At 38.5% G+C, this 13,383-nt stretch overlaps 1 protein-coding gene across 3 annotated transcripts in view; it reads left to right on the plus strand.

Annotated features, from left to right (window-relative positions):
• ENTHD1 (ENTH domain containing 1) overlaps positions 1-13,383 on the plus strand; it is a 106,106-nt gene that overhangs the window by 20,306 nt on the left and 72,417 nt on the right. For 2 of the 3 annotated variants that reach the window (XM_077914447.1, XM_077914448.1), the window contains one exon: positions 4,279-4,521. In XM_077914447.1, coding sequence (XP_077770573.1) covers positions 4,279-4,521 — 243 coding nt within the window. The remainder of the gene's footprint in view (positions 1-4,278; positions 4,522-13,383) is intronic. The other variant, XM_077914449.1, reaches the window with a different exon arrangement.

Genomic DNA, 13,383 nt, shown 5'->3' on the forward strand with positions numbered 1-13,383 from the left:
GAGACAAGAGGATGGATTTGACACTAACAAGAGGCCTGGGTTATTGAGTTTTGGGGGTGGTGGTGAATGGATATAAAATTCACTGAGAAAGGAATATAGGAAGAAGAGTAAATTTGGGTTGGTTAGTGGGTCAGGTATGGGGGGAGCGGTGTTAAGATGTTTTATGACCACTCTCTGAAGCCTAATACATGTTTTTCTAGAAGTCCGATGTATGTCTTTGTTTCTGGTGCATTTCACTGCCCAACATCTTTGAATTTATCATATTTCTAAATCCTTTTACATGATGCTCATTTGTGTGTTTACAGAGACTCCTCCCCTGCATTTGGGACATTTTCCCTCAGAATGTTCCTTCATTTATTGAACAGACATTTCTGAAGTATCTCTTAAGCACACAGGCATACTTCTGGCTGTAATGGAGGGAAAAAGACATTTATCAAATAAATAAGCAATTACAACCTGTGGAAGTGCAGTAAGAGACAAGTGCAGGTGCATGAGACTGGAAACCAGGCTTGACCAAGGATGTGTAGAGCGAGCTGGGAGGGTCTTGCTATCTCTCAACAGAGGGCTTCCTAAAGAAGTGAAGTCAGAGCTGCTCCCTCTGCCTGAATGTCTGCAGGGCTGGTTTTTTCTGGCTGCTCAAAATGCACAGAGATATGACTTGACTTCACTGCACCACAACTTGATGTTTAGCACCTCACTGTTCTTTATTTCCTTTAGAGCATTTATTTTTATCTGAAATTATCTTGTTTAGGAATCTTGTCATTTTTTTTCTCACTTGTGCTTCTAGAACAATTCCTGAAACTTAAGTATTTAAGAAATGATCAGATAATTGCCTAGGTGCATAAGTGAGTATCTCTGGGTATTGGTCTGATGCATAGTTGCTCTAGTGATTTGTATGTCCTTTGCCTTTGCTTGAGTTTGAGAAGCCGCCTCCAGTTGGCTTTCTGTTTGTTCATTTTTCTATCCTGTTGACTCTCCCCTCACTTCACTGTGCCTTTCTGATGGGTGTTGTCAATGGGAGTATCTCCTGCTCTGGCCAAGGGGATGGGCATGTGACTTTCAAGCTGGGCCAAACTGAGTCATTCTCTTGGATTTTTCCAGTTTGAATGAAGGAAGAGGGAGGCTTCTCAGGTGGTAGAGTGTGAGGCATGAACCTGGAGGTATCTGTGGCCATGTCCACATTCAGATGGATGAAGCCAATATGTAAGGGTTTGAGAAAATGAAGGCATTACACGCCTCTTCCAGAGGGAAGAAGGGATGGGAGAGGGAAGAGGAGTCCTAGTAGTTCTCCAGTCTCTTCCTCTTTTTCACCTGAGGCCCAGTCATAACCCTTGGTTTTTTCATGGCCAGTTCAATTTGAGTTTCTGTCACTTAGAACCCAAAGATTCCTAATTAAAATAATATAGCTTTTAAAAAAATATATTTATTTATTAGAGAGAGAATGAATGAAGGGGAGGGGCAAAGGGAGAGGAAGAAGCAGACTCTCCAGTGAGCAGGGAGTCTGACTTAGGGCTCAATCCCAGGGTCCTGGGATCATAGCCTGAGCTGGAGACAGACATTTAATTGACCAAGCCACCCAGGCCCCCCAAAACAGAATATAGCTTTGTTTTGACTTTATTCTTCATCTTAATAATGAGCTTTACATCTTGATGTACCTTTGGGTATTGATCTATTTCGTAGCTTGATTTCTCATTTCAGAGAATCCATGTTTTCTCCCTCCCTTTGTCTTTCTCCCTCCATTCCATCTTCTTCCCCTCCCCTCCTTTTCTCTTTTAGACACAAAGTGGTTGGTTCCTATATGTGTTCTATTCCAGTACAATTCTGTTTTAGTACTGCATCCCTCCTTTCCTTTCAGAAACATATTACTTAGCAGTGAGGAGATGCCATCTTGTTAGTACTATTATTATTTAACTCATCCTGGAAACAAGTTTATTGGACTCATAGATTTTTTTTCACTTTCAACTTCAGTGCTTTAGAACAGCCAGGTTTCTACTCTCCAGCATCTTGAGGGTGGCAGGGAGGTAGCCAGGGCAGTGGGCAGCCTCAAGTGAGAAGTAAACCACTGGGCTTGACATTCCGGATGCTATCAACTGCTCCCTCAGGGAAGAGCCTTGATGTTTCAGGGAGAAGTGCTTCATCATTGTGGTTGGCTTTCTGCTTGATGTACCTGCATGGACCTTTGAACTTTTGTAGCTGCTTTCAAGTGCCACCAATTCATGCAGACTCCAAGTAAAATAATCCACATCTGTCCCATAACTTCTAGTTCTGACCTTTTGTAATTAAGGGTGTTGCAAGAAACTTTCAGGCCAAGCAACTTTCTCAGGCAGCTGCATTGTAAATTGGCACTCAGTATCTTATACATGTGGTTCCATTTGCACTATGTCAAGGAGGAAATTGAAACTTTTTGGTAATTTGCTCCTTTATCAACTCATTTACTCAGTAAATGTACAATCATTCTTCTAGACACTAAAGGTACTGGGTGAATGAGGTTCTCTGCCCCCATGGAGTTTGTATCATAGATAAAAGAAACAGTAAACAAGTAAACGTGTGTGTGTTTGTGTGTGTGTATAACAGTATCGGGTAGTGACAAAATAGGTAATGAAAGAGAGAGTGATGGGAATGGGGCTATTTTAGAGAGGGTGGGCAGAAGGAAGGCTTCTCTGAGGTGGTGACATTTGAGTAGAGACTTGAATGAATTAGGGACCTATCCATGCAGAGCCCCTGGCAGAAGCAACAGCTAGCACACAGCTTGAAGGAGATAGATAGCCTGGTGTGATTGCAGAATAAGGCAGTCAGGGTCACCAGTGTAGAGGGAGAGCGTGGAAGTGGAAGGAGATGAGTTTTTATGAAGTTAGAAATGGAAAAACAAGTCTTTCACCCTTTCTCCCAAACTGAGCTATGGCAGTTTTCCAGGGGAAAGGAGTGTCTGGCATGTTGTCCCCAAAGGCTGACAGTCACAGCAGGCTTCTATCAGGCAACACAAAGTGGTAACCCAAAACACTGCGGGATTTTTTGTTTACAGACTACAAATTACTCATAGGAAACTAAGGGTGTTAAGAATGATACAGTTCACAGCAGTTATAAAAGAAGTTTGGAAGGAGGAAGTGACTAAGAAATGAGATTAAGAGTAGATAAAATAATCCTGGGAAAAATGGCAACTTGAACAAAGGTTTCTGAAACCATCCGTAGCAGTCCTTAATGAAATGACTGCAGAGAACATATTAGCTTCTTTCATCTAAATGCACCCTACATTTGACCATTTCTCATTACTTCTACTACTTGTAAATTATAGTTGGATATATTACCACTTTAATTCATCATGCTTAGAGCCCAGAGTGAACATTGTAGTGCATCTTTTAGGGACTTTTCAGTTTACTTCTGGAAGAAGGCTTGGGAAGACATGAGATGTTATAATATGAGTTGGTCCCAAGCTATGGAGAGGGGAGTGGGTTTCCTTTATCATTTCTCATGGGGAAGGGATTGAGAATAGTAATGATACTATATATTTGAATGAGTATATTTTTATATCTGTGAATTACACTGAGATATGCTTCTACTGGTTTTTACATAGAAAACTCAAGGCCAGACAGATCACCTAACATATCAGAGTCACACAGATGATTAAGGAGAGCATCTTCATTAGGATTCTGGTCTTAGACTGTGCTCTGGCACTCTATTAATGGCATCAAGTTGTTTTGATAAGATGTTACGTCAAAGAAAATCCATTCCCCCCCATTCTTGTCCCACCCCAATCGTACCCCTTTAAGGTAAGGGATATTAACAATGTTGTGAGAGCACAGCAGGCCATCTTCCTGCCCATCCATCATCCATCCATCCATCCATCCATCCTTCTATCCACTCATGTATTTCTCTATCTACTTATCTCTCCTGTATTCATATATAATGATTGATTTTCCTCTGTGCTTTACCGATTTAAATCATACCATGCATATTATTTTAAATCTTTAGTTATATGTCATGGTCGTACATCTAGATCTAATTTCATTTTTCTTCTTTTATGCCTATATTGTTTGATTTATTGCAATGTATTTATTACTTTTAAAAGGAAATATGTGATACGATTTCATCATACATTTATTTACTTCTCAAAGTATAAGAAAAGGAGAGCTTATTGACAATTCTAATGAAACCGGTTTCCCTATTTTTTCTCTTTGCTTACATTGCTTATGTTTTTTTTCCTAATTTTCTTAAGAATAAAAGTTAATTGTAGCTTTAATGAACATTTTCTTACCTACACAAATCCAATGTATTTTTCAGGTTATTATATCCGGGAAAAGTCTAAGCAAGTAATAACGTTGCTGATGGATGAACAGTTGCTGCATAGAGAGAGGGAAGTAGCATGTCGGACAAGACGGCGTACCTCCTACTCTATGACATTTCCTAAAAGATTACCTGGTACAGCTAACTCACCAACAGCATGTGCTTCTGCCCACACACCAGAAATTTCTGCTTCAGAGAAGAAACGTAAGCTTCTTAAGGTTGCAAGGCTACATAATAAAAGTACGTATAATGAGCGTCAGCCTACAATGGTATCATTTAAGAACAATGAAAAAATATAAACATTAGGGTTTTTGTTTTTTTTGTTTTTAACATTTTACTTATTTATTTATTCATGAGGAACACAGAGAGAAAGGCAGAGACATAGGCAGAGAGAGAAGCAGGGTCCTTGCAGGTCCTTGCAGGGACTTGATCCCGGGATCACAACCTGAGCCAAAGACAGACACTCAACTGCTGAGCTACCCAAGTGCCTCAAAACATTAGATTTTAATACTGAAGTATTAATGCTATATTAGTGCTATTGGTACTATATTAGGCCTCATTCTGTACAAAACAAAGATGAATAATAGTAGAAAATATTACGACTGTTTTCTGAATGCAATTTATTTGGGTTTCAAATAAAATGAGAGTTTTGAGCTCAAATGGTATTAAAATAGTGACTACTTATTTGGCATTGTGATTCATGTTAAGATTTTCATCATAACTGGAATGTGAGCCTCAGGGTCTGGGCATCTATGCGTTTTGTGCTGTTTGATCCTACACATTTCTTAAATGTGCCTCAGAATTCTGAAAGTCTCTCAAACTCCTACAGGACAACAGTGTCTTCTATCATAGAACTTTTTCCTTCGCCAAAGATTTTAAATGCAGAATGAACTTTTTAAAAAAAGGCTTTCTTGGGGATCCCTGGGTGGCTTTGCAGTTTGGCGCCTGCCTTTGGCCTGGGGCACCGTCCTGGAGTTCCGGGATCGAGTCCCGAGTCGGGGCTCCGGGCGTGGAGCCTGCTTCTCCCTCTGCCTGTGTCTCTGCCTGCCTCTCTCTCTCTCTCTCTCTCTCTCTATCATGAACGAATAAATTTTTTAAAAAATCTTAAAAAAAATAAAGGTTTTCTTTGTAATGTTATAGAAATCAGCAGGAAAACCCAATTATTGGGACACTTGGGTGGCTCAGCAGTTTAGCGTCTGCCTTTGGCTCAGGTGTGATCCCAGGGCCCTGGGATTGAGTTCCACTTCAGTCTCCCTGCATGGGGCCTGCTTCTCCTTCTGCCTGTGTCTCTGCCTCTCTCTCTCTCTCTGTGTCTCTCATGAATAAATAAATAAAATCTTAAAAAAAAAAAAAAAGAAACAAATTACCTTTTCTAGTAAATTTGCCAAAACATGAAGGAATGTCATTGTGCTCTATCTTCTCCAGTACAAACCCTGTTGGTAAGTTTTGTGTAAGGAATGGTCTGAGGAAGGAAAATCATTAAAGAAATGTGACTTGAATTACTGTGCCTTGAAAGGAGGTAAACTTTATGCTGTGAGAGAGACAGCAGAAGTGACAGAGTTAAAAGTATTTTCAGAGGCTTGCCGCCTAGCTTTATCATGTAACTCTATTAAACAAGAGCCTGAAAGAGCTGCAGGTATTAAATGAACAGATGTTCCAAATGTCAGTTATGTATAGAAATTAAGAATGTTAATAGTAATACCAACACAGAGGAATCTTGCTAAAAATCACTAAAGTACTTCTCTGACTCAGGAGTTCTCGAATGTTCACTCAGTTTGTGTTTGTGTGGACTAGGGAGATGGAAAGATGGTAAAAGACAGTAAATGCCATCCACATGCTTCTAAGTGGAGTGGAACCTCTTTCTTTCTGGTAGCCATTTTATTTAGAAATAAATCTCCAGGAGAGAAAAGAGACACAGTCTGAAATTTTCTCACAGAAGCCTTCAACTCAAACTAATACAAAAATGGAGTTACAGAGTAAAATCACCGACTTGCCCACCCCTTTCACTACTTCTCTCTTGCCTTTCTTGTTCTCTCTCCATTCCTTTTTTCTCTTCCTTGCTCTTTCATTGTAAACATCTATTAATGGATTGTTTTGAAATTTAGATATCAAGCAGAAATTTGGAGCTATAGCAGTGAGTAAAACATAGTCCCTTTCATCATGGAGCAAATATTCTAGTGACAGAGACAGATACTAATCGCACATAAACAAAATAGATATAAAATGTTATGTCAATGACAAGTCCTATAAAGAAAAGGAAAGCAGGGGGATCCCTGGGTGGCTCAGCAGTTTAGCACCCACCTTTGGCCCAGGGCATGATCCTGGAGTCCCGGAATCAAGTCCCGTGTTGGGCTCCCTATGTGGAGACTGCTTCTCCCTCTGCCTGTGTCTCTGCCGCCCCCCCCCCCCCTGTGTCTCTCATGAATAAATAAATAAAATCTTAAAAAAAATTAAAAAAGAAAGGAAAGCAGTATTAGGGCACAGAAAGTGACCAGGATGACTTTACCTTAGGTCAGGGAGTAAGGAAAGACCTTTGGAAGAGGTGGCTATTTAGACAGAGACCCAAATGAAGTGAAGGGACTATCTATGTATATCTGGGGTGATCCAGGCAAAGGGAACAGCAGGTGCAAACATTCTGAAACTGGAGCAAGCTTGGCGTACTTAACTGTAAGCTTAGGAAATGAATCTTTAAATTGCCACAGAAAGAAGCTCAACTCTGAGCCATTTTTATGATTCATACAGGAGATCAGGTTTATTGCTTTATAGTCACTGCTTTTTTTTTTTAACCCAAATGATATTCTCTAGCTTTATGACACATCTTATTCACTAAACTGAGCTTCGAATGACTTTTGACTATTTTTAAAAAGTCAGTCTACCTTCAAATGAAGTTTTGCTACAGTTAATTTTTTTTTTCATATCACAAACATGTATTGAGTACTTACGATATGCCAGACGCTATTCTTGGAGTGGTAAGCAAATTGGGTGTATTTGTGCTGTCTTGGAAGTTACATCTAGTAATGGCTTTCAGTCCATTTAAAAAAAAAAAAAGATGTTCAAAAAGAATTTTGGTGAATGATGGCAAATAGTGAATGTTTGGATATAAATAAAAACTTAGTAAATTTGTTAAAAATCTGTTAAACTATTTAAAAACTCCATTTATCCATCTATGTATATATATATACATATACATCGTAGATAGATATATGTGTGTGTTTGCGTTCAAAAAAGAGTAATTGGGGATGGCTGGGTGGCTCGGCAATTGAGTGCCTGCCTTCGGCCCAGGGCGTGATCCTGGAGTCTCGGGATTGAGTCCCATATCAGGCTCCCTGCATGGAGCCTGCTTCTCTCTCTGCCTGTGTCTCTGCCTCTCTCTGTGTGTGTCTCTCATGAATAAGTAAATAAAATCTTTAAAACAAAAAACCAAAAAAGAGTAATTGGATTAAGCTTAGCAATACTGTTTCCACATAGGCATTTGAATCTGAAACTGTATTTATCTATTTATTTATTTCAGAGAGAGAGTGCGAGCGTGCACATAAGGGGAGGGGCAAAGGGAGAGGATCTTTAAGCACACTTCCTGCTGAGCGCAGAGCCTAACATGGGGCATGACCCCTGAGATCATGACCTGAGCTGGAACCGAGAGTTGGATGCTTAACTGACCCCCCCAGGAAATACACCACAGGAGCTATATTTTAAAGGCAGAAAGAAACCTGACAATTTTGTGTGGGAGGGTATTGAGCGAGATAGGAAAATAAATTGGTGGAGCATTCTTAGTAGGACAGAAGTAGCAAATGAAAACTTGGAGATAGGTGGATCAATTAGAATTACGTGTTCCCAGGAGTGATAAAGAAGAGGCCACAAAAATGTTCACAGCTTAAACATAATAGGATTTTTTTCTCTCTTCTAAAAATAATCCAGAACTAGATATTTTAAGACTGATATGGCCCTTCATAAAGTCAAGGACCCCAGGGGTCTTTCTGTCTCATCACCAGACTCAGCATGTAACTTCCACTTCATGAGCCAAGATAGCTGTTTGAGCTCCAGCCATCACATCTGCATTCTAGCCAGTAGGAAGGAGGAAAGCTTGAAAATATGAATATTCTAGAGGCAACTGGGTGGCTCAGTCGGTTAAGCATCTTCCTTCAGCTCAGGTCTTGGGACCTTGGGATTGAGCCCTAAGTCAGGCTCCCTGTTTAGTGGGATGTTTGCTTCTCTCTCTCCCTCTGCATGCACCCCCCTCACCTCCCACTTGTATGCTCTCTCCCCTTCTCTCTCAACTAAATAAATCTTTTTTTTTTTTTAAAGATTTATTTATTTATTCATGAGAGACACACAGAGAGAGAGGCAGAGACACAGGCAGTGGGAGAAGCAGACTCCATGCAGGGAGCCCGATGTGGGACTCGATCCAGGATCCCGGGATCATGCCCTGAGCCTAAGGCAGACACTCAACTGCTGAGCCACCCAGGCATCCCTCAACTAAATAAATTTTTAAAAAAGAAAATATGAATACTCCTTCCCCTTAAGGACCCTTATTGAAGTTGAAGTTGCTCATAATATTTTGGCTTACATGTTGTTGTTTAGCATCTAGTCACTTGACACTCCTAACTGCAAGAGAGGCTGAAAAATGTAGTCTTTACCCTGGACAGCTGTGTGCCCAGATTAAAGTTAGAAGATCTATTGTTAAGGAAGAAGGAGATAATAAATATAGGGGAGAGTAGATAGTTCCTACTGTAGTGATAAAGAATACAAACAAGAAACAAATTAATCATGTTAATGCATGGTGGTCAGATTCAATGGCATAGAGAACATAAATTTGAATATGTGGAAAAATGTGGACAGGTCATTGAGAGTTCATAAAAGACGTAATGAAACAGTCTTTGGAGATTTCACTTCAATACCACTAGCAACTAGGAACCACTGTAGGCCTCAGAGAACAGAAGGGATGTTTAGCTTAGTCACAGAACTTAGTTTTCTTATTATTGAAAACAGCTGTTGGTGGAAGATAACTCTTACTGCTTTGTGTAGAAATGAAGGCAATACGAATTGTAAGGAAGCTCTGTGAGAGACAGTAGTTTCAATCCAGCATCTTGCTCGGGTTATTGAAATGAGGGAAAGGTAATGTGTAAAGATATAGAGAGGAAATGGACTAAGTAGATGATATATTGGAGAAGAAAGAGAAATTGAAAACAACTAATATTTCAGAGAGGCTAGTGATGGTATCACCCAGGTGCATTTCCATCAGGAGGTATTTAAAGACATCTCTGAATTATTTAGTTATATTGAAATGTAAAGTTGAATGCATTGCTAAGAATCTGATTCCCAGGCTTTAGGATCTAGAGCTGAAACAGCTGTGCCTAGCTTCTTTGTGGTAATTTAGCAAAGGGAACAAAATACTTTGGAGAAGGTGTTCAACACATAGTACTACCTCTACTCCTTTTTTTTTTTTTTCCCTATTTCTAGATGTTTTCCTCAAGTTTTAATTGTGGTAGATAGCTTGGAAGGTTTTTGTTGAGGTAATTTTGTTGTTTGCAGGACGAGAGGGACTGAATGATCATTGTTGCTTAATGTACTCTTACTACAAATTCATTTCAATGATGCTGTCGTTCACCAAAACTCTTTTTGAACATCTTTTTTTTTTAAAGCAGACTGAAAGCCATCACTAGATATAACCTCCAAGAGAGCAGACGTACATATGAAATACATACAGAAAACTACATGTACACAGTTACAACTCAGCTTCTTCGAGCTGTAAGCATCAGCATCACACCCTTTTCTTAGAGGTGATAATTATAAAAGCTATCACCAGAGACATTGCTTGCAACCAGACCAACAAAGCATTATCTCAGTTGGTCATCTGATCCTCCATAAAGAGCTCTTCAGTGGTATTATTCTTTGCAATAGAACTTTACTTATATTAGAGAAGGATTACTCTGGTCTGTGTTAACTGTAGTAGCACTCTGTATCATGGAAATATTTTCCTAAAAATCATGTAAGTTTCCTGTTGGACCAAAAGTAAAACTTTAAAGTACTTGTCATGCTTTTTTTATAAGCACAAGCACCAGTGTTAATGTTAATTCTACCATGAACCTTGTGCTAACAGTTGATGTGGAGTCATATTTGGTTGCTGTGTCACACACAGTCTGGATGGCAGGGCTTATAATACAAAGGCAGTTCCTACTAAAACATTTGCACTGGTGAGTATCAAGCAGTGGTTTTTTCAACTTAAAAGTACAATAAAGAAAGTAACAGTAACTTTGATCTCTATTACCCTAAACCAACTGCCATTAACATCTTAGAATATTCACTTCCAGTCTGGTCTTTTCCTTCCTTTATCTTTTATTTTTTATTTTTAAGTAATCTCTACATCCAATGTGGGGCTCAAACTCACAACCCCGAGGTCAAGAGTCACACACTTTACAAACTGAGCCAGCCAGGCACCCTGTTTTCTTTCTTTTATTTTTGCTTCGGAAAAAAAAATCACTCTATTCTGGTAAAAACAGTACAGGCCCAAAAACCCTGGAGAATCAATCACTTCCAATCCTGTCACTCAGAAATAGCCATAATTCATATCAGATGAGCATAGATTCTAGGCATCTTTCTGTGTAAATATATACACACACACACACACACACACATATACAGAAAATGGGTAACTAGAGAGAACTTATTTTTATAAAAACAATTGTACTACATACATTTTTTTTACACTAAAAAATATTTTAGGTCTACTTCTAGTGATAAGACTTATTAGGAGCTCCAAGAAGCCCATTTATTGCATAGTAACCAAACCATTGCAATATTTCTGGCTTCACTAGGGTTATGGGAAGTCTCCAAAGATCTTGCCTTCCAAAAATTTAAATAAATTAATCAAATTAAATAACAGGATATATGAGCTGGGGCCAGAGTGACTTGGAGCTGGTGCCTGTAGAAGCTGAGTTGTTTAAGGGCACTCATCAATAGGTAAGAAAATGGTTTTGGGTAAGAAAATAGGTAAGCATTGGGAAAGAAAGCCTGGGTTTGCTGTGCTGAACCCAGACATTCAACGTGGGGCTGAATTTTCTCTGCAAGAATAAAGCTCAGTTCACAAGTTAGGTCCATAGGATTTCCCACCAATTAAAATCAGGCAATGAGCTCACAATCCATATCACCAACCCTGGAAAAAATGATTAGCAAAGAATATATTTAGCCCCCTAAAGACAGTAGATGGCAGGAAGGTCAGATACCTGATGTAGAATAGCTATGCGTTTAAATATTAAATAAGTAAAGGTTGATATGGGGAGGCTCTGCATGTGTCAGGACGAGGTGTATGGAAAACCTCTGTATGTCCCTCTCAGTTTTGTTGTAAACCTAAAGCTGCTCTGAAAAATAAAGTCTTAAATTAAAAAGACATACACACAAGCAAAAGCGTCAAAACTGGATTTATCCTTCTCTAAATTAATCCAGTTATTCAAATGTCAGTTATATCTGTCATAGCGTGGCTCATTGGGCCAAACCAAACTCTAAAAAATAAAACTGTTTTACTTAAAATAAAAAGATTATTAGGCATGCATGTATGAATTTGAAAAATGGAAACTTACAGAAATGAGAAAAACTATTGAAATCAAAAACTTAATTTAGTGAACTAGAAGATCTGTCCAAAGGAAAAGGAAAACACGAAAACAGTGTAAGACATAGAGGACACATCTGCAGGGGAATGACAGTTACTCTGCCAGTGACCTCTCCTCTTCAGCTACAGTGGAGGCCAGATGACAGTGATACAGCATTTTCAAAGTGCTGAGAGAAAATAACAGCCTGTGATTATGTACCCAGCAAAACTGTCATTCAAAAATAAGGGTGAAATAGTCACTTACAGATAAATAAAAAACCCAAGAGCCTACCACCAAGAGATCTTCATTAAAGGATGTACTTCAAAAAGAAAATTATTCCAGAAGAATGCTTTGAAATGCAAGAGGGAGTGACTATCAAGTAATAAACTTGTATATAAAATAAACACTGTGTAAAATAGTAATGTCTAACTTTTTTTTTTAGGATTTTATTTATTATTTATTAGAGACAGAGACAGAGAGAGAGGCAGAGACACAGGCAGAGGAAGAAGCAGGCTCCATGCAGGAAGCCCAATGCGGGACTCAATACAGGGTCTCCAGGATCACGCTCTGGGCTGAAGGCGGTGCCAAACTGCTGAGCCACCTGGGCTGCCCTAATGTCTAACTTCTGAATTTGAAAAACAGACAACTAAAATAGTGGGTGGCCATGGTATGTAAATTGGAAATGAGTCTATAGAATTAAGTGTTCTAAGATCCTTGATACTTTGAGAGAAGGGTAAGGATATTATTTGACCCTTAACTGTTAAAGGTAAATATGCATGATAAACTTGAGTTAACACCAAAAGAAGAGAAGTAGCGTGAATAAATTCCAAAGTAGTGAAAATAATAGAATGAGAAAATAAAGGTTTATAAAAAGGAAGAAGCATAGATAAAGTGGGAGAGATGGAAATAAAAAAGGCAAAATGGTAGAAATCAGTCCAAATATATTAATAATCATGATAAATATCAATGGATTAAACTCATCTGTTAAAAGGCAGAGATTACCAAATTCGAGAAAAAGAAGTCTGGATATATGCTGCCCACGTAAATCCACGTAAAGGTTAAAAGCAAATGAATGGAAAAAGGTAAACCAGACATATACTAGTTAAAGAAGGGTGGTATAATTATATTAATATCAGACAAAGTACAATTTAAAGCCAAAAGCATTATTAAGGACAACGATAACAGGCTTAAATCCCTAGGAAGATATAACATTTCTAAATGTGAGTATACCCAGTAAAATAACTCCAAAGTAATACAGAGCAAAAAATGGTAGAACTACAGAAAGTAATTGAAACATATCCCATTATAGTAATGATTTTAAAATCTCTCAATTATTGATAGATCAAGTAAATAAAACATTTTTAAATATGAATTTTATAACTGATTATATTGTAAAGAAAGTCTTAACATTTAAAAGAATTTGTATTATACAGACCACTTTTTCTAGCAAAAAAGTAAGTTTGAATCTTAAAAATGTAAATTAAATTTTTTCATACACTTAAATGTGGAAGTATTCCTT

Source organism: Canis aureus, chromosome 11 (assembly GCF_053574225.1).
Source record: "Canis aureus isolate CA01 chromosome 11, VMU_Caureus_v.1.0, whole genome shotgun sequence".
NCBI classification, from domain to species: domain Eukaryota; kingdom Metazoa; phylum Chordata; class Mammalia; order Carnivora; family Canidae; genus Canis; species Canis aureus.